This window comes from Serinus canaria, chromosome 10, assembly GCF_022539315.1.
Source record: "Serinus canaria isolate serCan28SL12 chromosome 10, serCan2020, whole genome shotgun sequence".
In the NCBI taxonomy this organism is placed as follows: Eukaryota; Metazoa; Chordata; class Aves; order Passeriformes; family Fringillidae; genus Serinus; species Serinus canaria.
The window spans coordinates 19,335,024-19,361,038 of record NC_066324.1 but is presented as its reverse complement, the minus strand read 5'-3'; the positions used below and the strand labels follow the sequence as shown (position 1 = coordinate 19,361,038).

At 42.3% G+C, this 26,015-nt stretch overlaps 1 protein-coding gene across 3 annotated transcripts in view; it reads left to right on the top strand.

Annotated features, from left to right (window-relative positions):
• SCAPER (S-phase cyclin A associated protein in the ER) overlaps window positions 1-26,015 on the top strand; it is a 138,711-nt gene that overhangs the window by 53,837 nt on the left and 58,859 nt on the right. For all 3 annotated transcript variants that reach the window (XM_050978442.1, XM_050978441.1, XM_050978440.1), the window contains exons 21-23: window positions 3,366-3,502; window positions 6,632-6,697; window positions 15,856-15,982. In XM_050978442.1, the coding sequence (XP_050834399.1) occupies window positions 3,366-3,502; window positions 6,632-6,697; window positions 15,856-15,982 (330 nt within the window). The remainder of the gene's footprint in view (window positions 1-3,365; window positions 3,503-6,631; window positions 6,698-15,855; window positions 15,983-26,015) is intronic.

Below are 26,015 nucleotides of genomic sequence, written 5' to 3'. Positions count from 1 at the left end.
CTGGTGGTTCCCAGTATCTGAGGATTTGGGGCCAGAATGTGCTCAGCTTAGCACAGGAGCAGACTAGTGATGACCCCTCATGGTGCCATAAGAAGAAACCCAGAATGCTTTTGGGGAGAGGATAAATTAATTTAATCTCAGAAATTCTGACTGCACTTAGCATTTACTTATATAAAAATAATAATTACAAAGAAGTGAAAGGCTTTCAGGAAGAAGTGTCCAGATTACCCTGTTATCGTGCATAACATTTATTAAAAATACACCCACCCCAAACTGATGAGTTTCATTCTTATTTAGATGAAAGGATGACAAAAATTGGCTTTGAAAACACTGCACTGGCCTAACTCCTTTTTATGCTCTGATGGTTGTTATTTTTGTGGTGTGTTCCCCTGCCCAACTATGGCTGTGCAGGTAAAATTACTCAAGAGTTTAATTGGTTAAAGGATTGGACTTCCTGTACTTCAGTGTGACTCAGTGGATTCTAAAACCTCCATGTTTTCAGGTGGGAGCTCAATAAAACACACTGGTAAATATTTTTCCCCTGCTCTGGAGGGTGATGCAGCAGCAGTTCTCCTCAGGTGCCAGTTGTCACCCAATCCTAAGCTATTTGTTATTCTTGTTTCACACCTGAATGGTGTCAGTCTGCCCATGGTGATAATCCCAGGCTTTGATCTGTACCTTCAGAGGGAGATTGTTTTTGTGACACAAGGTATTATTACTCTGGCCTGACTTTAATGAGCTGTGTGGATGAAGTCTGATATTAGCCCACACTGCTGTGTGAAAGCTGAGAACGCTGAGAACCGTGGTGCACAGAGTGCTCCAGTTCCTGTGAACAAATGTGTGCAACCATCGTGGCTGCTCTCCTGGCCCCACTGCCTGGGCCATGAATGTGCTTGTTGAACCCTACAGCTCTCTTGGAGTCAGCAGCTAATCACAGATAAGATGATGAAAAAAGAGATGAGTGTCTGTGCAGGGGCTGCAAAGCTTTGTCTCCTTGCTTTGTGCCCAGCACAAGTGTGACCCCACAGTTACAGCTGCCTGGTGGTGTCACCGACATGTTTTATGAAAAATCCTTCCCTTAGGATTTTTCTCCTCCTGAGAAGTTGAGAGGCCTCAGGAACAAATGTAAACAATTCTTATCTGCTGCTGTGGAATGCAACAGGGGGAATCTGTGATTGGCCTCATCAGGCTGTTTCCAGTTAAGAGCCAATCACAGATCACCTGTCCGGGCCGGTCTCTGTCTGAGAGAGCCTTTGTTATTCATTCCTTTTCTATTCTTAGTTCAGCCTTCTAGTGAAATCCTTTCCTCTATTCTTTTAGTATAGTTTTAATATATTATCTATCATATAATAATAAATCAAGCCTTCTGAAGCATGGAGTCAACTTTCTCGTCTCTTCCCTCATCCTGTGACCCTTGTGGAAAATACCACATGGTGGGGCTGCACAGCAGCCTGGCTGCCCTGCTGTGGTGTGGTGGCCCTCAGAGTGCAGTGGGAACTTCATTCCACTCTGCTGTCACCTGGGAGCAGTGACAGTTTGAAGATGTGATGAAGCAGAATGCCAGCTGCACTGCTGAAGGGAGATGCAGAGGCACAGCAGCAGCCCTGGTTAGTTTTGTGTGTTACCTGTGCTGCAGCTCACTGCAGAGACCTGAGGTGGGCTCCTGGAGGTGCTGGCCTGTACCTTTGGGAAGCAGGGATGTTCATCCCAAATCCCATGGAAATCATTCATAAATACCTTGCCCAGTAGATGCCACAGGTACCCTGAAGCCTGGTAGCACAGCAGCAGTGTCATGGTCTGTTCTGAGGAAGCCCTTCCTTTTCTTAATGTTGTCAAACTCCAACCTACCTGTTTCTTGTGCACTTTGAACCTGGATTTCTGGTTTTGAAAAGAAAATTAGTGCAAAAGGTATTTTTGAGTGGGTGTTGAGGGATACATCTCTGATGAGACAGAATTGAGCTGCAGGTTCATAGCCAGGACAAGGATGGTTCATTCTGCACTGCAGCAGCTTGGTGGAGAACTAACTCATTGCAGTGATGCTCCAAGGGCACAGCCTCTGGAGGTACCCCGAGGAGGTTTTCTTTTAAGCCCTTCTTGCTAAAACTAAATGGAGAATATTAAGGGCAGGGAAAATGCCTCCAAAAGCTGATAAAATTACCTTACAAGCAGCTAGAGCAATCTGTGGCAATGTGTATGGTTTGAACAGCTTGGACAGCTCATTGAGGAGGACTTCTCAGGTGTGCTGGGACTCATCCAAGGTAGGCAGAGGAGCAAAGGGAAAGTCAACATTACCTTCAGAATTTGCTTAGAGGATAATGTTGGATTTCTTATGTCCAGTACTCCTTCAGTAGAATTAGACCTACTAATTCAGTATTCATTTTGCATTCCTATGATTTAAAATGGGTATTTCATTTACTGTTTCCACCAGATATATATTCCTAGGTTACACCATGCAGCACTGCTTTCCAAAAACTAAATGCTCTTTTTCCAGGAAATTTCACTGAGATTTATTTTGTTTTCAGCAGGCACAGTATTTTCCTGAATCAATGAAAGAACATAGAGGTTGTTTTTTGGAAAATAGTCTATAAATTTTTTTAGCATGTCACTTTTTACTTTGAATTTTAAGGGTACTTACCAAAAGGGAAAGAATAGCCACATCTGGTTGTGGCCATAATAATATTCAAGGATAAATGATCCTAATAAGCCTTGGTGACCTGTACTTCATAAAAAGTTTGGTATTTTGTAAGAAAACAGATACAAACCTCAGTATATTAAAAATTGTGTAAATTGGTCTAATATCTGGCATTGAACTGGTTGTTTAGCATTTCTTCTGTGGGGAACTGAAATTTTACCAATATTTTACCTAAATTCAAATTTTTAATGTGAGAGGGAAAGTAATAGTCCTATTAATAAGTAGTAACCTTGTAAGTAGTGAATAGTAAAATACATCTTTTAATGAAGGTTAAGACATGTTTAGATTTTGATGAAGAATTAATATAAAAACCAAAATTAGCTTATTTCCTGTAATGAGTTATGTTGGTAGGGCAGATTTTGTAGCTGTAAAAGGCAGCTTGGAGGAGAGAGAGGATGTCAGCTTGGAGTCCATACTTGTTAGGTAACAATTTCTTGAAAAGAAGGCACACTATTTGTTGTTCTTCTTTTAATAATGTTTCTTCATTTTTAGAAAATGCACAGCTTGTTCTCTCCAGTGTGAAATTATCTTTTTCCCAAGATTTGTTTTAAAATTTAGCTTCATTTTCATAACCTTCCGTTAAATATTCACCACTGTTCTTTTTCCTGGGAAGATAATCTATGCTCTCCATCACATACTATACCATTCAATATTATTCCACTACTTTCTGCAGGAGCACCTGTCATTAAAAAAGTACATTGTGGACATTGTGATTGAGAGTTCTGTTCCTGTGGAACCATTAAAAGATGGAGAGGAGAAACAGAAAATTAAAAAGAAAGCCAAAAAGCTGAAGGCACGGATGAACTCCAGGTAGTACCAGTTTATTTTTATTTTTTTCTGAGTTTTGTTCTAAACTTTACCTTCTGTCCTCCAGTGTGAGTGCAGTGGAAGCCTGAAAAAAATGTAAAATTATTTGCTTTGGGAGTGTCTTGAAAATAACACTGATGAGCCTAATTTATGGCCACTTTCTCTGATTGAGAAAGAAAACTGAATATCGATCTGGAGCCCTTGGTTTCACCTGTTAAGAGCTTTTCTCATAATTGGATGCCAGTGCCCTGCCAAAACTGTAGCCTCTTCTAGCATACAATAGCATGTTTAAATTTGTGTAAACCATGCCTATTTTTCTTTCTAGCTATTGATTTTTAAATGAAGTATCAAAGAAAATCAATAGTAATCAACAAATAGAAGTCAGCCTGCTGTAGTGTCAAATCCCATGACTAAATTTAATCATTTTTTTTGCCTGTCACAACAAGAGGAAAGTTAAAAATATCTTCAAGTGGAAAGTGAGTTGTCAGACGTGCAATTTGTTCTTAGTCTAAAAAGTGACATTTGCAAATCAGTGTGATGTGCAGGACGTCATTATATCATGAGCTGGCAGTGTCACTCTTCATGGCTGAATGGTCCCCGCTCAGGTTAATGCTCAGCTGAATATTGGAGCATATTTTTCCATTTCTCTCTAAAAATTCTTCTCACCTTGGTATTGTTACACATTTTCTCTGCCTTTTTAAGCAAGAATGGTTTAAATAAGAGAAGAAAGCACACACAGATTTTTAGAGCTACAGTAAAGTGAGATGTTTCATTAACTCCTAGCAGGCACATCAGTCTCCAAAACCACACCACTCTTAGAGTGTCTTATTGTTCTGACTGCTCTCCTCTTTGGATGAGCAGATCCACTGGATATCACTGTTACAACTGGCTAATGTTCTTCAGGTTTCTGAATGCTCAGGGTGAAGAGTTATTCCTATGACCTGTTGATTTAATGCAATTTCTGGGTCCAGTTTTAATTATTTCTCCAGGGTGGCTTCTGTTGAATTTAGTCAAAGGCCTTGGAATGTCAGGCCTTGGAATGCCAGTTGACATAATAATTTATTGTTGGCACAAATAGGAGAAAAACTTTTTCAGAACATTTGAAGTTTGTATGTGTCAGACTGCTGTGTGAGTCAGCATATTTGTCATCAAAAATTGTGATTAAAACAGGAATAAAGGGCCATCATTTTCCAATGGTGATGTACTATTGAAAAATACAGTGAAAGTTTGAAAATCTAAGTTATATTGAGGAGCTGTGAAGTTCATGTTCATTAAGCTTGGTTTTACTTTTAAAGGATGGCTAGAGTTTTCAATGGCTTTGCTGTCCTTGAAGATAACTCACAGTTAAATAGAAGATTTTCTGATGTTAACACAAAAGACTTACTAATAAAAATGTCCAGTAGCAACATAAAGCAGAGGTATTTTCATGTTGCTAATTTAGAGTTTCATAGGTGTCAGCAGATTATCTACACACCATGTTTTAGTACATATTTGCAGCTCTTTTCTAGGAAAATAAATAGTTACAATGAATGCCCTTATGCCTCAGCACTTGAAATGTCACATTCATGTCAGTTTCTAGGAAGCTGTGATATTTTAAACTGGGAAAAAATAATAACTGCAACCAAATAGGTTCCTGTTACACTCCTGAGTTTCCAGATCTTAAATCACTCTTGCAGTATCAAAGCCATGAAGGGCAGAGGTGAATGAGGGGACAAATGGTGATCAGTGGGATATGAGATGTGTTGAGAAGTTTCACTAGTCTTATTAATTATATTTATAACCCTAAGCCATTTAACTGGTGCTATCAGTAACAACTGATATATAGATAAGTAAATTGTCTCAGGTTATCATGTATGTGCTGCTAGCAGGAGGATGTTTGGATAGTGACACAGGAAAAGCAGGGCTGGTGAAAGCTGAATGGAAGCATCAGAGGTGTTGCTTAGAGAGGTGTGCTTAGCAGGAGCTTGGTCCAGGCTTTGCAGGGGACTTAAAGCATTCCAGCTGTGTGCATTTAGTAACAGGGATTTGGGGTGATAATTCAGGCTTGACTGACTTGTCTGTACAGAAGCTGAAATGTGTTGTTTCTGGTGAAGAAGGCAAAAGGTTAATAAAGGAATTTCACCTTCATGTTTAATACTAAATTCAGTTGTGATTAATGGTTTTATTAATGACCCACAAATCAGAGCTGGTGGTGATGTAACAATATTTTTGTGGGGCTTAAGTTGGAATGGCAAAGGAAAGGAAAGGAAAATCTGAGTAGCCTTGGGAGACTTGAATCATTTGGGTGAACAGAAAATAGAAAGAAAGGTTTAATATATGTATCTGAGAGAAATGCATCTGCATCACTGCAGTGCCTGGATGAGTTTTGCTTTACATGTGTGTTGTTAGAAACGGGGTGCAGGATTGTTGCTGTGGGTCTTGCCTTGCTCCAGGAACCACTCACGGATTTCACCTGTTGGCACAGACTGGCTGGAGTGAAAAGAAGCAGTGGAAAAGGTCTTGTCTCCCTCTTCCTGCTTTTTGGCACATGGCCAGTGTAAACAATACTTTTAAGGGACTAAAGAGGTAGTGTTTCTCTTGCCAGCAGTAAAGGAGTCCTTGGTGGAGGTGTTTCTGTGACATTCATTATGTTACACTACAGTCAGTAGTTACATAAAAAATGCTTCTGTGCCTGCAAATACAACCAATTATTTGTATGTTAATTGTCATCTCTCTGATGTACTAATCTGGTCTGCACTGCATGTCCAAGTCATTTATATTTTATATAATAATATTATTTATATATTTGTTCATAATATATGGAATTATTTCACAAATCATTTTATAATATGCAGTAGATTACTACAGTTGTATGTATCACTTGTGAAATTTTCTACCATTTGAAAAGTCAACTTAAATCCACCTTTTGTGTACTGGTGTTATTTTAAAGCAGTGGTGTCAATCATAAATTGTTAATGGCCAATGGCCAGTAGTTAAGCACCAGTGGATTCTGGGTTATGACAGGGCAGCATTGACAGAAATGCTGTGCTTTAGTATGAAGCAGAAAAACCCAAAGGCTTGAACTCGCTTGCTGCTCTTACATCCTGGACACTCTAGACAATAGTCAATAATAATGAATATTTTCTCCTCCAGGGCAAAGGAATATGAGAGCTTGATGGAAGCAAAAAATGCTGTGTCTGATTCACCATTTAAAGCCAAGTAAGCATTTATCTCTGTATATTTTAGACATATGCTTTTTTCCCCTGTCACAGAAGTGCCCCTGAAATTTCTGGTGGAGCAGGAGTGGAAGGTTTCCCTCAGTTTGGGGCATGTTGCCATCCTGAGTTACAGATCAGTCCCTGATACAAAAGGTCAGACTTCAGTAAATGCAATAAAGACAATTAATGTGTCATTTTTTCTGAAGACACTGTATATCTTAACCTGTATATCATACTTCTGTATCATCCTGCAGTGGTAAAGAGAACATACACTTATCTTTTTCACACCTGGAAACAAGAAGGTTCCAGTCTTGTACTTTAAGACTGATGGGTGAAAATTCAGCTGCAATTCTGGGATTGGAAATCTTATGTTTGACCTCCATTTGGTCAGAAACAGAGGTTCTTGTGGTGGAAACACAAATGTTTTAATGCACAGATGTCTTAGGCTGACATTGGGCTTTAAAGAATAGACCTTTTTATTGTCAGGGATGAGGCACAGATGAAAACAGCTGGATGGTAAGATGAAAACAAGATCTGTGATCACTGACAAATTCCTTCTGCTTAGTTTGAAAATTGCTCAGCTTTTGTTTTTTGATTCCATTGAAACCAGTTGGGAAAAGATGCAAAATATTTGGATTTCCAGGATGATTTTGGTAAGTTCTATTACCTAAGATTTTAAAAGAAACAATACAGCTGTAGTTTAAGTGCAAAACAGTTAAGAAATTGCAAAGAAGTGCAGTTTCATCAGTCCTTGGCAGGACAGGGAGGATACCAGTAGAGTTCTGCAGTTCTGTGATGGTCAACATGTTCTCAAATGACTTGGAAAAAGAAGGCCAGCAGTGAGGGGACAGTGCAATGATCATGCAGAGATTCAGGACAGCAGAGACAAGAATTGGTGCTGAATGATAATTATGGAGAGAGTGAGTGAGCAGGCAGTAAAATGGCAGGTGAAATCTAGTGTATGTGGAGTGCTACCCAATGTGGGGGAGAGACAGAACTCAATTATATCTTCTCATAAAGGCATGGGCCTTGAATTAGCAGATGGGATAGGTAATTCCTGGAAAGTATCAGCTCAGTACTCAGCAGCTCGTAAAAATCCTTCAGTAAAATTATTTAGAAACAAGCAAAACCAGAACAAAAGAATGCCATCAGGTACAAATACCTGGGTCATTTCCATCTTTTGAATAGGATGTGAAGTTCTTTGTCTCTGAACAGATAAGCTGCAATTGCTAAAGGTTCAGAGACGGCAGAAAGGGAAATATGTAATGATTTCAGGGATGTCTTATGTATCAGGAAATAAGTAAACAATACTACTCCTGGAGGAAAATGTGATAATGGGAAGTTCTTCTGGGGTTCTGGAGATCTCCAGTGTCACAAATGGCATGGCAAAGATGGATGGTGAATGCTTGCTGTCTCCTTGGTACCAGGACGAGGGAGCACAGGGGAAAGCTGGAGCCAGGTTCTAGAGAAACCAGACCCAGTGTTCTTAATGCAGCCTGCAGGGAGAGGTGGGGAGCTCCCACAGGTGCTCACTGACAGCTTACCTGCATTCCTGCAGCTCTAGGAAAGCACAGCCAGCCTGGGAAGAGTCCTAAGCCAGAAGTGGGGAAACAAACAGATTAGTGAAGGGGATTATGCAGCCTGGGCTGTTCTTAGTGTTCCTGAGACATCCACTCCCCGTGGGCAGATGGGGTGTGTGCCTTGCTGGGAGCTGGCCTTAGGGAGTCTGCACCATCAGTCAAGGGGCTCTGGCGTCTCGAGAGCTGGAGTCAAAACCCCTCATCCTGAAGTTGCAGCAACTTTCAGATTGGGGATATTTGTCTTCAGCCTGAGGTGATAACCTGTACCAGATCCTGTCTGTTGTGTGCTTGTTTCCATCACCCATAAACTGCTGAGGAAGGTGGCATTTTGGTCAAGTTGCTGGTGGTTAAGCAGTTCAGAGCCTTGCAGTTAGACCCCCTTGATGTACATGCAGCTAGCCTGTATGCAAGTATATTTTACATAGGCTTTTCAAAAGCTTGAAAACTGTGCTGAATCTTAGATGTATTTTGAAATAATAAAAATCCATCACTGGGCTCTGACACAAGAAAACGACCCATCTCCAGCAGATGGCACACCTGCATAAACACATGGGAAAGAGTTGGCTTCGTTTCTTGGCCATCAGCACTTCCTTCTGCAAGATGAATTTCATGGGATATTGAGACCTCCAGATTTGTAGCTTTTGTGTTTTGCTTTTCTTTGCTGCTAGAAAAGAAAAAATTGGGTTCTAGTCATCAGCAAGTAGAAGTGTCTGCATTTGACTCTGAAGATAATAATAAGCTCCTGTGTCTGTTAAATTCTGAGATGATCAGTGATGTAACTTGGTCAGATCTGTCTCAGTTGTAGTGCTAGGGAAACTCAGATTTTAAATTTTTTTAAAATGTTTTCAAATCTTTAGACTGATCCCAAATTTACAGTTTTCTTTTCTCTTTATGTAATTAATTGCTTATTTGCTTTCAGGCAGCATCTTCAGTTCCATCTGCTTTTTTAGTTTCTTCCTTCATTGCCTTCAGTAGGGCCGTGCCCTTTCAGGTGTGAGCTAGTGATGGCCTCTGTAGCTCACTTCCATCACAGTCTGGGAGGTCTCTTTGCAGTCTTCATGTAAAAACCTAGAGATTTATCAGCTGCTTACATCTAAATTTTTTAAATATATTTTCAGGAACCATAGCTATTGTTATTTCCAAAATTACACAACTTTTTACCTGCTATGAGGGCTTAAATATTTGTGAGCTTCTTTGAAATCAAGCAGGTGAAAATGGGAGCTCAAGTCTGAACTGGCTTTTTAAGTAGAGCAGTGTCTGTGAGTCAGCCAGAAACCCATTTATTTCTGTTAAAATGTGTTTACTTTGCACATCACATATTAGAAAATGGAAGAAGAATAGGGAAGTATTATCTCTTTCTGTAAGAGAAAGAATGAGAGGGCAAGAAATTTTATGAGGCAAGAGTTTTAGCCTAGGCTGTATCTATTAACATGGCACAACCAAGTCTTAATATAGAGAAAAATAATAGGAAAACACAGAAGTAAGTAGGGGATCCTACTTCAGCAAGGCCAGGAGGAAGAGGAGTCAGCAGAAAGGAACAAGCAGCAGTAGGTCTGAAGGAAGCACTGTTACCTTGAGAAGCTGTGTGGGCACTCAGAGGACACCGTGTGCCAGGGATGCTCTGCCTGTACCTGGCTGGGTGCAAACTGCTGCCAGCTGGGGGTCTGCACTGCTCTCAGGAGCTCTGCACAGTTACTGGGAAAAGTCCCACCCCAGAACAAGGGGGTGAAAATAACACCTCTGAATGCTAAATGCAATCTTTGGGTCAAAACAAAAGAAACTGTACAGCTGTAGTTTACAAGTGTTAATGGCCACCATGGGAAGAGGTTTTGTCTTTTCCAAGGGAAGGTTTGAGGTACTCAATTGGAGTGGAAGTGTACCAATGAACAGAAAATATCTTTTGACTTAGTGGGATGTGGAGCTTAAAAATAGAGAAGCTCATTTTTAAAATCTGTTTAAAGTGGGACTCAATTGATAGGTTTATTTATTTGCCTAGCAGAAGCAATATGGTTTAGAATTAAGTTCTTTTATGCTTCCTTTCTTATGCCACATTTTTTTATCCACTCCTCTACCCCCAAACTTGAGAGTGTCTTCACAACTAGAACCACTTTTGGAATGCAAGTTCTTATCTGATTTTAGTTCTGAGTCATGTTGTCAGTTGTTACAGAAGAAAGACAGAAACCAGAGTTGGTCTTTGGCAGGTAAAAAGCCTTTTTAGATCACCTTTAAGATTAGGCCACTTTAATATTATGAGACCACTGATTTGCTGATGCAACTGATAGCCTGTTTCAGTGGTTCTTACTAGTTAAGGTTTGCAGATTTACAAACCCTTGTGCACTAAGGAAGCACTGATCCAAGTGCTTTCTAAGCTCTGCTCTGCTACTGCACTAACAGCAGTGAGCAGACAGGCTTTACCTGCTCTGATAGACAGTGGCTGTCCCTTTCTCAGTGCTGCAGCACTGGTTCATGGCTGGGATTGTCAAGGACTCCAAGGAGTTCTTCCACAGAAATGACTTCTAAAAGATGGCTGGGACAGTTGGGTTTTTAGTATCTGTTAAAAGATGGTGTGCATTAGGGAGAGGGATGGGATAATTCCAAATATTGCCTCGTAGGGTCAGTATTTTGGTCTCTGAACTGTTTCACATGCCAAGAGGGACATTCAAGGAAGGGACTGTGGACATTGTCACCTGGAGAAGCCAGGTGCTCCCTGCCTCTCTCGAGTGCATTTGGTTGGTCCCTGCTGGCACTTAGGTAATTTTGTTGATGCTGGTGGTGGGTTTGTGGTATTAGTTCATGTTCTCTGGGAACTGATCTGAGCAATTATTTAGTGTCCAGTGTACTGGGATAACATGGCAAAAGGTGTGTCAGGTGTCCATTAGAGCATTCTCAGGTGTCCATCAGAGCACATTTTGAAAAGGGAAGGAAAACATTTTCACAAAGTTAGAGGGTTATTTACTTCTATTTAATATTTTCAAATGCAGAGGCAAGACCATGTATTTCAGTGTTAAATATCCAGGTAGCAAAGTATAATTGTCATCCTTCAATACAACAGGGAAACTAAAGTAATGAAAGATTGCCTTGGGCCTGAAGGAATTAGCAGGTTTCAGGGGGAGAAGTTTTGTTCTAACATTTTAACTAGTCTCTCCTCACATAACAAGGAGTTGTTTTAATGTATTCTTTTTATTTACCTTTTGTTTTTAACTGTAAAGGGATACTTCAGATAGTATAGATATTGGAACCACTGTTATCCTGGAAAGAGGCTGCAGCACGAAAAGAAGAGGTAGAAAAAGAAATATTTCCTGTGAGAGTCTGTTGCAGAGGAGATGGGAATGTAGTGTGAAGTTTGTTCTTTCAGAAGCCCAAAGCAGGATGTCTTTAGCTGATACAGTACTTTCTTTCCTTCATTCTAATAGATCAGTGTATTCTCAGGATAAACTCGCCTTGTAGGTTTTCCTGGTGTAGTAGGCCTAGAGTCCAGTTAGGGCAGTTATAAGATGTTATACCAAAATGCTGATTGCTGAGGAAAAAAGCAGAAAATCTCTGAAACTGGAAGTACTTGCACAAAATTTAATTTCCAAAATGTTGTGGAAACTGTAGAAGAGCTAGAGTGTAAATAAAATAAAATTCAGGTAAACTTTAAAACAAGATAAATAACGGGTATGGTTGGGCAGGTAACCTCTTCAGAAAGTAGCTAAAACATTCTCATGGGAATGCAAATATAAGCATTCAGAAAAGAGTATTTCTAGGGTTTGTCCATCATGTTTCAGGTGTCCATTTCAAGCTGTATGGAGCTGCAGCAGGTTTGGGTGTGGCAGCGCTGGGGGCTGTGTCCGGCTGTGGGATGGCACTGCCACGGCACACCCGCAGTGAGTGCCGGGCCCTGGGCTGGGTGCAGGGCTGGCACCGGGGGGGCACGGGCAGCAGCCAGGGCTGGAGACTGCTCCTGGCTGGGCACAGCTCCTGGCTGGAGACTGCTCCTGGCCGGGCACAGCTCCTGGCTGGGCACAGCTTCTGGCTGGAGACTGCTCCTGGCCGGGCACAGCTCCTGGCCGGGCACAGCTCCTGGCCGGGCACAGCTCCTGGCCGGGCACAGCTCCTGGCCGGGCACAGCTCCTGGCTGGGCACAGCTCCTGGCTGGGCACAGCTCCTGGCCGGGCACAGCTCCTGGCCGGGCACAGCTCCTGGCCGGGCACAGCTCCTGGGGCATCCCACGGCTCTGCCCAGGCTGGGGCGGGAGCTGCCACAGCCGCGCTCCAGCACTGGCACCACCTGTCTCGGGTGGATCGGGGCCGTGTGTCCCGGGGGATCAGTGTTTCCAGGGTCGGGGCCGTGTGTCCGGCTGTGTGTCCAGCTGGCAGCGGGATGCCTGGCAGGACGGCATGGAGCAGACTCCTCTCCTTCCCTGGGCATCAGTGCCCATCCCTGGCACACCCTTCCTTCCCTGGGCATCAGTGCCCAGCCCAGACATCAGGTTAAACCCGTAAGTGCTGGATACATTGATGCTGCTATTTCAAGGCTTTTGGGCTTTTTTCTGGCCATGAAATGTGGCCTAGAAATACTGACAGATCTTTTTCCTTTGGCCTATAAAATATATTAAACCTGCTAAAAGTATTTAGCCCATGTTAGAAGCCTTTGATATGAATAGCCCTTGTTTTCCCATTTGCAGTGGAAAAAGATCAGACACTGTATTTGTATTTGCTGAACATACAGTTTGTTAGTTTACGTTATGGTGGTGTTCCAAGACAAATCAGGGCCTTACATCCTTCTGATACTTCTTCTGCATTCTGAATTATCCATTTGTGAGGAGTACTAAAAACTTAATAAGTGAGATGTAAATGATTCAAGGGGAAAAAACATTAACTTTCTCTATTATCCTGCCCAGTAAAGTTTCAATTATTTATCATTCTGTGTATGGCTTAGTAAGCATTGGGGGAGTGAAAATTGGGGGACAGAAAGAAGACTGATTAATTGTCTAGCAGTGTTTGGATTTTGATTCAATGGTATTTTTCCAGAATCACTGGATCAGGTGTGGATGCCATGTCCCAGTAATCCCCAGTGCATACCACGAGTGTGCCAGGAGTCCAGTGTGTACAAAGAGCTCTCTCTTTCCAAATCCATTCATAGCAGTGGCAAATTCTGCATCCAAGCACGAGTCCTCTAGCATGGATTTCTAGTCCTTTGAAACAGTCCAAAAATTATTCTTATTTCTCTGGCACGGCCTAGAAGTCAGTTTGAAGGGTATTTAAATAATTTTTCCGAGGCTCACTGGGTGGGAGGAGGCAGGTTTTATTTCCCCTCTCCTCTCCATGTGATCACACAGCACCTTTGACTGGTTTTGGTAAGAAACTCCCTGTGCAGTAGGATATGAGGATGTAAGAGGTAATTCTTTATTGTGGCAGAATTGGAAATTCATTCTTCCAGTTTCTTACTCTGTGATGTTGAACACATGCTTAGAAAGTTTGAATTTTGCTAAAAGTATCCAGAAAGACTTTCAGAAGAAATGGAAAGCTGGAAGCTTTTCCCAGGGAGTTAGTACTGTACAGGTTGTCTTTAAAGTGAGGACAGAAACTGAACTTACGGAGCATCTTAAGAGACTGAAGAGAGAGACTCTTGTGTTAGCTGTGCCAGCTGAAGGCTCAGTGTAATATGATTATGTTCTCTTTGAGTCCCTGTGAGTCGTGTTTTGATAAACCTTACACATTTTCTATGCTGATGCCTGATGGAGATTAGGGAAGTGCCTTTCTTCAGCCTCTGTGGTTAATCCTGGTGGAATTCCATTCCTGTGATGTTAAATGAAGCAAATGGAAACCTGTCTTGCTGTCTTTTGTCAGATGAAGTTACAATATAGGGTGGTGGGCTTTATATAGGCTTTAATAATAGAATTTGAGTAGATATACCAAAGAAATAAAGTATTTTTTGCTTAATGTACTAGGATATTGCCAAGGCAATAGCCATTCTAAATCCCACTCTGTGAAAATACTCTGCTTGTGGACTGCAGCAGTTCCACTTCTCATTGGTGCTGTGGTCTTTTGATTTACTGTCCATGTCCTGCAGTTATTTGGGCTTTGGCTTTTAGTTTTGTTTCTCATTTTAGCTTGTGGCTTATGGAGATAGACAGAGGTTTCCTCCAACCTCATTTTCCACAGAGGAAATAGCAGTGCAAAAAAATCTCATCAGGATGTAATCTCCTTTTATTTTTCTTGTCATAGAAAAATCCTGGTTGTATATTAGTGGGCTCAGCTGACCAGATGATAAGAAGTCCAAGACTCAAAATTCTACAAATCATTTTTATTTGTACTTCAAGAACATATATGTATCTTCAGCATGTCTTGAAAGCTGTTAATGAAGTTCCTAATTTATTCAAAGGGAAGACACAGAGTACCTGTTGTCTCTTGATTAGTCTCTATTCTTCTACAAATTACTACTCTGATTTTGCGGATTTTTTTTTTTTTTAATATGTAGTGGTGCATTCTCCAGCCATTCCATCTCCTGTCTCACTTCTGGGAGACTGATTAATGTAATCTTTTTCCTTTCCAATGCTCTGTGGTCACTTGGTGAATGCCTTCTGGCCCTTTAACCCTGACATCTCCATTTTATGATAAGCACTGTTACCCTTCCCCTCTTTTTCCTTCCTCTGGACTTCTGTGTGTAGTCCCAGCAGTGTCTGCACTCCTCCTGCTCAGTTGCCAGCTCTGTCCCACTCCAGTGCAGGTTGCCCAGTAGGTGAAAGCAAAGGTGCAGCAAGCCCTGAGCCTTGTCACTCAGAGCAGCAGGAGGGGACACTGAGGCAGTGGCACCAAATCCATGGCAGGAACAGAGTGACACCTCCTCCTGACTGCTCTCAGTCTCCAGCTAAGGGACTCTGGCAGCCTTGTCTCCTCTGCCTTGCTGCTCACCCCTGCACCTTCACACTCAGGGCACAGAAGGACAAACTCTGGCTGTGGTTTCACTGCTGCATTTTGTATTTTGTGCCCTGGCTCTGGGTGTTTCCCCTCAGTGCTGAGCAGCAGAGCACAGGTGAATAGCCCAGGTGCAGATGTATAAAACTGAAATGGAACCTAACCCTAACCTCTGCTTTTTGGCTTCATTACTGACCCTTGTTAATAAACTGCCCTTTCTGAGGTAGGCTGCAAAGCCATTGCTTTTCTCTTATTCAAATAACCCTGAAGAGTCATTTCTTTTATGGTGCCCATAAGAAATAGCCAGGTGGTCCTGCTGTTCCATTTCCCTTACTCATCTTAAATAGGGTGAAACCATTTGGAAATGAGGATGGCAAAAACTAGCAGGATAAGCTGTGGAAGGGGAATAGGGAAAGAGCAGAAAGGAATTCAGCTAATAAAGCACCTTTATGGCTGTACTGTTCATTCTGTGTCTGTGCTGTTTCCTTGAAAAAGTAGGTAGTGCAGTGTCATTCCAAGCTGGCAGGATCTCCCTGGATGTTTAGCATCCTGTTCAGAATGGATGATAACAATATTTAACATAGATTTTCATGATTTCTTCATGTTACCAGAGGTTCATTACAAAGATGTAGGTTAATAAGGCAGTTTTTGCTTTAACTGCTCTCTGTTTTCTGTTGAAGGTTACAGAGATTAGCAAAAGACCTTCTGAAGCACCTCCAAATGCAGGATGGCTGTTCCTTGGGGAACCACAAAGTTCCTGGTCTGGACAGGACTTTAGGAGAGATCTCTCGGATTCTGGAGAAAGAGGTATTGTGACTTGTGATGGACCTAGAAATTGTTTTGCCCTCAAGTCTCATCAGGGTGGATTTGGGAATGTTTAATGTGAGATGGTGAAGATAAATGACCTCTCTGTAACTAGCAGTGTCTGCTGTAGCACGTTTCACTTTTCCCCCTGTATTTTCATGAGGACTGTTTTTAACCTGGGTCATTTCAGTCATCTAGCTTGTAGTGCTTACCCACTAACAGCTTTTACAATAAGAGGCCAAACCAATTAGCAGAAAACAGAGGAAAGAATTGGATCCAGGTTTCCTGGAACACCAATCTTGATGTTGAGTTTTGCCAGAGTTCAACAAAGTCAGTGGGTCCTCACTGGAGGAGGAAGGTAGGATGTGCATGTATGTGGGATATTCCTGCATTTTGGACTCTTTTAAAGTGATGTGAGCCCAGAGCATGTTTTGCTTTATGGTAAATGTTGGAAATTTTTTTTTATTCATAGCACTGCATTTGCATCTTTTTTCCTATTTCCTCATTGTCAGTCTGCTGCCACAATGCTTTCTGACTTGTAATGTGGTTTTTTGCTCCATTAGGACCACAGAATTTGGGTTTTCAGCTGGAACATTATGTTCTGTTCTCTCTGCAACCACTAGAAAATACTTATCTTTCTTATCTGTGATCAAGACATAATGAAAATTAATTCTGGAAGAAACCAAATTAATGAAATTTGAGGAGGGGGTTGCATCATTGTGGTTCAGACTTGATGTTTGTGAAAATGAGAGCTCTGCTTGATGTTTTTCACAGCTTGGTCAGTGTGCAGAACACAATTGTTAATGGCACATGCTTTTAAATGCTGGAGGCTGCCTGGGATGCACGGGCTCCTCACTGTGTTCTGGAGTGCCTTGGAGCTGCTCATCAAGCTTAAGAGTGTTTTGGAAGAGTTGTGCCATTTTCACGTTTTACAGGGCTTCCATTAATTATTGAAAACCTCATTTTTTATTGATTTCAAAATACAGAAATCATGTTATTGCATGACTGTGATGAAAAGATGAATCTATTTGAAAGTTATATAATAATCCTTGGAAATTCTTTGGAATGTGGAGTTGTATCCAGCCTTTTTACTAGTGGTCATCTGCTGAGATTTTTTAAAATGAGATGTGAGTTGCAACTAAGTGTTACTCATTAATTGTTTACATGGTTTTGCAGTGGGGAATTAAAACCTAAATTTGATAGTATTAATAGATATGGGTTATTTTGTTGTTGATTTGGGGTTTCAGCTCCCACTGGAGAAGTATTTTTCTGTCTGAGTGTCCTGATCAGTAAGGTCAGGAGGGATTGATTTCAGTAACTGTTCAGTGTTCACAACACAGATCACACATGGCCATTTGCAGGAGGGGATGGGAATTCTCTTGTTAACCTGGGAGTCAGAAATCCACAGCCACCTCTTCCATGGCAGTGGGCACTGAAAGAGCCCTGCTGGTGTCAGTCCTGGACTGAGAGGAGACTGACGCTGTTAATTGAATTTCCCTGGAGAGCATAAAAATATAACCTAATGTGGGGGGAGGAAGGGGGAGTGGGAACCACACAAGCTGTCAGTGTGTGTGAGCTGATAACATTGATTTACCCTTGCTAATGGCCTGGCTTGAATAAAGAATTGCCCTGAGGGAGGACAGGGTTCACTACAATAGATCCTTGCCACTTGCTAGAAATCCTTCTTACTCACAAGAAGTCCTGCAAAGCTATTACAAAATATAATTGATCCAAAACCCCTCTTTTCATTCATACTGTGAAACATTGGGTTTTTCTTTTGTTAATAGTTTGCACTGCCTGAAAAATTTATGTTTTCAGGCTCACCAAGAAAAAAAGGGTTGGTTTTACAGATCATGAAATGAATTGCTGAGCTGGTATTTGTAACAGTAAATAAGAAAAATATATACCATTAAATTTCTCAGCAGAATGGAAGGGTTATTCAGCTCATTAGAAATTCCATGACTGTGCTGAAACAGCCTGGAAGGGTGGGGTGTAATATTTATGCAAACTTGAATCACAAAAAAGGCCACACACAAAAGATTTGCAGCCCTGTCTCAATGGGATTTGCCTCCAGGTGCAATCAGATCACACTAACAATTTCTGTTTGGACTTTGCCTTCCTCTGATGTGTTCCACTGTACTGAATAAGGCTTTCTCTCACTTCTGAACCTCTTTCATGGTGTGAGAACATTCTAGGCTGCTGCATGCCTGCATGGTTATTGTGGTCACTCTTGCTCTTGTTTCTGCCTTCCTGCTCTGCTGGACACAGCCCATTCTGCACCTGGGGCCAAGTGATTCCACTAATACAGCAAGAAGTGCTTGTTTAATGCAATTTGAAAGGTTTATAAATCCTCTAGATACTCAGATTTGAGAAATCTCTCTCAGGCAAAGATGCATCTTAACCACTGTGTATTTTGGAGTCCTGGCTGTTTATTGCAGCACTTTACCTGCTCTTCATTCACTGCTGCTGGATCCCTGTGCAACACAGCAGATTTGAGTGCTAACAAATGAAAGAGATGTGCTTGGCTTTGCTTCAAGTGGTTGTTAGATCTCCAAACACTTCCTGATGTGCCCACATTGGCTCAGTGGGATGAAGCTCTACAAAAAGCAGGAGCTTTGTGTCCAGTGCTGGAAAAGGATTTGTGAAGAATAAGCAAATTGAAGTGCAGGTTTTGAGGATCTGCCTTGGAGTTTGGCCATTAGCTTCATGAAACATGTAGCTCAGGTGTCTTTAAATGACATATGCATAAGAGGTACACTAAAGTCATAAAGCACCATATGCTTCCAGGTTTAAATAGGTTTGTGCCCCTCCAGCCACGTGTTGGTGGCAGGCAAGGAGCACAAATCCTGATGTTGTGTGTGCCTGGAGTACTGTTCCCAGGTGTGTCCAACCAGTGGTGCTGCTGCTTTGGGTGTGCTCTGGGTTATTGGAAGGCAGTCCTTGGGTTTGTGTATCTCACCCTTTCTGGCAGAAATCCTGGAAGGAAGCTGTATTCACTTTCACCTCTACTTTGTTTAAAAGGACATTAGGAAAACAAACACACATAGCCACAACAGCAGAGTGCATGCAAATGTTCCCAGAAAGCCCTGGCCTGAGGTTGGCAGATGTCATATGGGACTCTTCAAGCTCTCAGTAAGATCTGATAACCCTCAGTTTAAGATCTCCTATGAATGGGCCTTTGATGCTAAAAGAAAAACTCTTACAGAAGGCAGAGCTGATGGTTGAAGTGGCAGGACTAGAGCACTTGTCCTGCCATGATTCTTTTGATTTTATGCATGTTCATTCCTTGAAGGACTGATTTTACCCATCCATCACTGAGGGTAGCTGTGTGTTTCAGAGCACAAGGAATCCCCCAGTGAGTGCTCAAGCCTGCCTTCAGCACTCCCACAGAAATGTCCTGTGATGGGAACTCTGGGGAACCAGGGTACTGAGAGCAGTAGAACCTGTTAGTGTGACTGCAGCTACACTCTTAACTTGCTTATGCTTATACCATTTATTTCCCTATTATGTAAAGAGGTGAGGTTTCCTGATTTAATACTTTCCTGATTGAAAAGATCTACTGATTACAAACTGTCTGCTGCATACCCACGAGGCCCTGAGCTGACTGGAGTACTTACATTTCTGAGGTTGTGACCCTGACCTGGGTCAGAGGTTACTGCCTCTCAATGGTCATCCTTACACTTGCCAGCAGAACATCCCTTCCCTAAAGTTCCTCCTAAAATTTGTTCATTCAGGCTTCAAAAGTCCTGCTTTTAAATGTTAGAAGTGTCCTGTGTGGTTTTGGGTAGGTCTGTGCTAGGCAGGGTTGGCAGACACTTATTCTGTTGCCATTGAAGGGCTGCTGACAGCAGCTGAGGGCAGTGGCCTTTTCACCTGGCTCAGCTGCAGCTAAAACACTGCAGTTAAATCACTCCAAATTTGTCCAACACTTACATGTGACATTTAGACAAGCCCTTAATGTGTGTGTTCTCCATCTCACTGGGAATATGGCACACACATTCAGTAGGATTCGGAGGGAACCTCATGGTTTTTTGGAATTCAAGGGCAACAGTTAATCTGCTTAAGTGGAATTGCTTTTATATGATGCTTCTTACTGATCACTAGTTTGAAAAAGATCTCCACCACAGCAGGAGTGACAAGGTTCCTTTAAGTGACTGCAGCTCTCAGAGTTCTGCTCCTGGGGAGAGGGCTGCAGAGCAGGGTGCAGGTTTGATCCCTGGCCCAGCACAAACAGGACAGCTGAGGCTCTCCCATATACTCACAAGGCACAAAGTCCTACAAAGAAGGTTTCACTGCTTCTGCTTCTAAAACTTCCTGTGATTTTGGATGGGTGTGGGGATAGCTGTGCCCTGTTCTCCTTCAGGCTCTCTGCATGCTGCAAAAATCTCAGTAAATAATAGCGAGTGCAAAATAAATTGTTAAAGTGTGGAATTAAAATGGAATCACAAAATGAAACTGGAGGCTTTTAATAAATTGGGCCACAGTGCTTATAGTTACTTACCAGCTCTCTTCATGCAAATCTAGAAGGAGCTGCCTTTGAACAGGCCAAGTTTAAGTATGATTATTTATGTTACTAATTCAGAATAATATTCTTACTGGAAACAGATTTCAGGGGGAAAATATACTTCCTTAGAGAAGGGTATCATTTTGTAACTGAAAAATGTGTGAATATGAGCAAGTAATTGACTGCAGTGGTTTAATCCTTTTTCTATAAAAAAGGGTCTCAATGCTCATGATTTTTAAGACATGCTCTCTCAGTGACCATTAATGGTTTGTTTTGTGTCAGGCAATGTTTTTGGGTTTGGGATTTTTAGAGAGATTTTTCACCTCCTGTTTGAGCAGTGGTGATGTCAGTTATTTACATTTCAGTAAAATGTTTGTCGTAGCTTTCAAATACATGGGGGCTGTAGACAGACAGTGTTTATCCCATTGTAAAGACTGTCAGAAATGGCTGGCTCTAACAACACACTCAGGCCCTGTATTTATGTTTTATTCTCTAAACTCTTGGGCCCCTTGGGGATGGTGACCATAGCCAGGGTGAAGAGGGACAATCCCCCCAATAATACAAACTCTTCATCATCAGAAACAGAAACAATAAAATTAAAAACTGTTGGAGAACTAATGTATGGAACAAAAACAGTGTTAAATGGAACATGGGATAAGTTTCTTCCAATATCTTTACAGAGATATTTAAAATTGCCCTGTGTGCATATATGTGTGAGTATGTGTGTATAAATATATATATGACATATATATACAGACAAAATAGATTTTAGAAGCAACTACTCTGTTATAAAGACTCAGTATTGTTGCTTAAAGTATATATAAGAGTACAGAATTGTGATTCCCAAACTCTTGCAAATTGAATTTTGGTGCTGCAGATATTTGCACCCAAGGAACTGTGTGTTCCTAGTGTAGCAGTGGTATGGCCTTCAAAGAGAGAATTGCCATCCTGTCTGTCACCATCTTACATAAGTAAAAAAAAAGCACCATGTGTGAAAAAGAGTGAAAATTACAGTCAAAGTGAATTTACCTTAATCCTGAACCAGTGGCTTGACCACATGGCGTTTTGGGATCTCACCTATATGTGCACATGTATCTAACCTATATGTCCTGTCTAAATTTTAACTTTCATTATTCTCTGGAGCCTCCCTGGATTCCTTTCTTAGGCTGACTGAGCATTTAAGAAGTTGGCCTTTGGGCATTATTGTAGCCCTGGGCAGGGTGGCACTGGGGCAGGGTGGCTCTGGGGCAGGGTGGCACTGGGGCAGGGTGGCTCTGGGGCAGGGTGGCTCTGGGGTAGCCCGTTCTGTCCCCGTGTCCTCGGCACCTGCCGCTCCCCACTAGGGGACAGCACTGGCAGAAGCAGCAGCCGTCCTTTGAATCCTTAGGAGCCATAAATCTATTTCAAAGTAGAATTTCTCTCTGACCCCAGGTTCAGACACCACTCTGCTTGGAAATCCCACAGCTCTTTCTCCTGCTAAGCTGCTTGCAGCAGCTGTCTGTGGGTGTGGGTGCCCGGGGAAGTACCTGGATAATCCCTGCACATCCTGACAGAACCAAACCTGCACTCCCACACTCCCACCGAGACCGTTCTGCAGAGGAAGGGGAAGCACACCTCTGCACAGCTCCCATTTCAAAAGGAAACTGTTGTGTGCCCTCAGTCCAAGGGCCCCCTGGGGAGCCAGGGCTGTCCTGGCGTGGCAGGGTCGATGAGCAGGTAGGGCTGTCCGTCTGTCCCGCTGCAGCAGCACTGCCAGGGCAAGGGCTGAGCTGTGCCACGGCTGGGGGCACGCCCAGAGCTGGGCTGGCATCAGTGCAGGGGCTGCTCCTCTGGGGCTCTCAGGGCAGCCTCTGCCTTTCTCTCCCGTGTCTTTTGGCCACGTGGAGATTTTCTTGCGCAGTGCCCTGGTTCACACCAAAAAGCCTTCTTTTCTATCAGGCAGGGGGCGTTGCCTAGCCAAAGTTTTTAAAACAAAATAAACACCCACATGGCACCTTAACTGTGCTTTCATCCTTACAGGTTTTGTTTTCTGGGAAAGTAATGATGCTCTTATTTGTTACAATGAGCAGTTAAAACTTTAAGATTCATTTTAGCTAAATGTAACATGTATTTCTATGCAAATAGTGGTTTCATATTTTAATCCATCCATTAATTTTTCAACTCAGGATACTCCTGCAGTAGCCAGTTCCAAAGCTACAGTGATGTCACATGAAGGGAAGTAATTAATCAAATGTAAAGTTGAGTTATAACTGTTTAAAAACAATTTAAAGTTCAAAATCCAAACATTAGGAAGGGTATTGAATTACAAAACATAAAAATAAGTTTTAAAACTTTTTTTTTAAAGTAAAAAATGCCTAAGTTTAAACTAAGAAGTTTTACCAGCTAAAACTAGAATTTGGACCCTTAGAACTCTGTATATTGCCACTGAAAACCTAATAATTTTGGAAATACAGAAAGTAACATAGGGAATTCTCTATTTATGCTTCCTTTGTTGCAAGTGTTAAGCACAGAACCTCAATCAGAGCATGAACTCCAGAAAGGATAAAGCAGATAGAATTGTTGGAAAAGATGAGATGTAACTCTCCTGAAAATTAATTGACTTTTTTGAAGCCTGTAACAGTGAGAATTAGAGAATTTTGATGTCCAGGTGATCATCACTGAGGGCCAGTGATGCACAGTGCCACTCAAACACAGCTTGAAGGAAGTTCAGCAGTGCTCAAAGCCTGGACTGTCAGCATTGTCCTGTAAGCACCAGTTTATCTGCAGATGGTCCAAGCTGCTGCTGGAGTAGAAACATCCCCTTCTGTATCAACTGCAGCAGCAGATTTGATAGTCCCAGCACAGAGGCAGTGGGCAAACACAGCAGGAGCTCTGTGGACAGCATTTCCCACCCCAACAGCCTTTTCCTGTCACTGCCTGGAAGAAGTCAACAGGTCAGGTGTGTGTTGTGTGCTGCAGGTTGGGCAAGGCAGCTTTATCTCATCAGTAATTCCTTTGCCCAGAGTTTCTGTAATCTGTGGATTAACCTTTTACCCAAGATGAACATATAAATAGGAACTTGTTGCTAGGGGTCACTCACAGAATATTTTTTAACTTGTTTGCTGGAAATGGTATTATAAGGCAAGTTGAGTTCACAGATAAGCTCTGCAGTGTTCTTATTCCAAGATTATTGGGAGGTTAATTTCTGTGCCCAGTGGGCGTAGTTGGGAACTGCTGCAGGATGTAATTAAATGCTGTCAGCTTCCAGTGTTGTACTAACTGTGGCTTTTTGCTGTCAAACCAGGCTTCTGTGTCAGTTTAGAGCTAATACATCATATCAGAATGGGTATAATGGATATTTATACATTCCAGTGTATGCAAAGTTCCTCCACTACAAGACAAGAGAAATGTTTTAGTGTTGTTAAATCCCAGGCACTGATTTCTCAGTGAGAGAGCTCCCTGCCCAGGCACATTTCTGCCAACAGCAGAGGCCAGTTTAGCAATCATAATAAAGTAATGATTAGTATGGTTTCTAAAGAAAAGGTTTTTGTTTCATTTGGTCTGATGGTGTCACTTCTGACCTGAGAACATCTCACCTAGAGGCCTTCATGGTCTGTTCTGATGTTTGTAGCACCTGACAAACCCACCCTGTTCCTGTGCCCCACAGTCCTTTGTGGCTGTCCTGGAGGTGGGCTCATGGCAGATGGTCTGAGAGCAGCCAAGGCAATCAGGGGGAAAGCTCTGTTCAGGCTTTAAGTGCTCTTGACTTCATGACAGGTCTTTAAACAGCCACTGCTCCCTCTCCATACGTCCTCTCTCACATAATTTTAGTATCTTCACTTGGGCTGGGTTGCACTGGCTTGCACAGTCTGGGTTCAGCAGAAATAAGCTGCTTTCTAGTGGCTGCCAGCTCTCAGCAGTGACCTGTCAGATTCAGTGTTCAGAGAGACCTGACTTGCCTGCTTGCTGGGCAATTCATTGTCCAATAAGTGTTGAGAGAGGACAGGACAAGATTATGTAATTTTGCTTTCTGTTTACCTGTTTGGGTACTTTTATTTTTGTGATTAATCAGAAAAAGTCAAATTAACCTCAGCTAATGGAACCATCTGTAGAGATCCAGGAGCTCTCTTATTATTCCCCCTATTAAAGCTCTATTGTTGCTTTCCTCCTCTAATTGATGCACTTACTAGAGGCCCTGCTATTTATAAATAGACCAAACATTTATTTTTAATAAGCACAAGTGCTGCAATGCTCAGTGCTGTCTCTCAGGGTATCTATGAGGGTAATTCTGCCTTTCCCAAGCAGTGCTGTGTTTCCTGTAATGCTGCTTGGCATGGCTGAAAGCAGCTGAAGAGAGAGCATGGAATTCCCTGGTTTACCTTTACCTGTCTTTCCTTTATGGCTTTCACTGACTCTTGTGGCTTCACAATTAGGATTGTGAGGGTCCTGTCCTTGTCAGCAGAAGTACAGCAGAAGTTGCCTCTCTGGGACTTCACTGCCAAACTGAAAAGCCACTGCAGGACTTGGAAGGAGACTGTGTAAATAAGGCTCATCCTGTTCAGTCAGATCATTCAGTGAGTCAGGAAGGAGTCCTGTTGAATTTGGTTTGACCTGACACTATGGGCAGATGTTAGCAAGCAGAAACATGAGTTAAATATATGATGGCATAGACAGAAATGAGGTTTATGTGCACAGGATGCTTAGTGTTTTCAGGACAGGCCTAAGAACCAATTTTTTAATGTTGGTATTGTCCCTAGGCCTGAATGAATTTTGGGTTGCTTGTCAATGGTAGACTTTCAGAGAGGGTAGTCCAAAATGCCTCTTCTTTTATTTTTGATGCAGTTCAAAAGTAAGGTGAGCCTCATTTTTTATATTGCATTTGAATGCTGTATTGAGTGCTTGCTTTTTCACCCTTTTGGTTCTTAGATATTTGTCTTCCTGTGTGCTGAATGCAGGCTGGGAAGTTGCAGTTGGCTTTGCTGAGCTGTGGAGGTGACAAGCCGGTGTTACCCAGGTGGCCCAGGAGCCAGAGGCAGCTCTGCATGGCCGTGAGCAGGGGCTGAGCTGGGGCAGGGAGTGGAGCCTTCCCCAGGTGCCAGGGATCCTCTGCTCCTGCCTGAGGAAACACAGACACAGCAGCTGCCTTTGCCCTAAGGCTCCAAAATCACCTTTCAGGCTCGGGACGTGCACCTTGCTGAGCAGGACAAGGTGGGGTGGGGTGTTGCCAAGGCCTCCCTGCTGGGGCTTCAACCATAAGCAGTGCAGGAGGAAGGAATGGATACAAGAGAGATACTCCTTGATGTCAATCATGCCTCCCTCCAATTCAAACAACCCCTAGCCAGCTCTGGCTCATGTTTTACTCCTAAACTAGTTGTTCATTGATATTCAGTGGTTGAAATTTTATTGTGGGTGAATTCAGTTATGTTTGAAAACCTGAGGTTTCCACGTGGAGTGGGAGATTATTGTAACACTAATTTCACTACAGAGAAGTGTTGCAGGGAGCAAAATTGCTTATTTTAATAGAAAAGACTCCTTTGGAGTACTCTGCCGGGA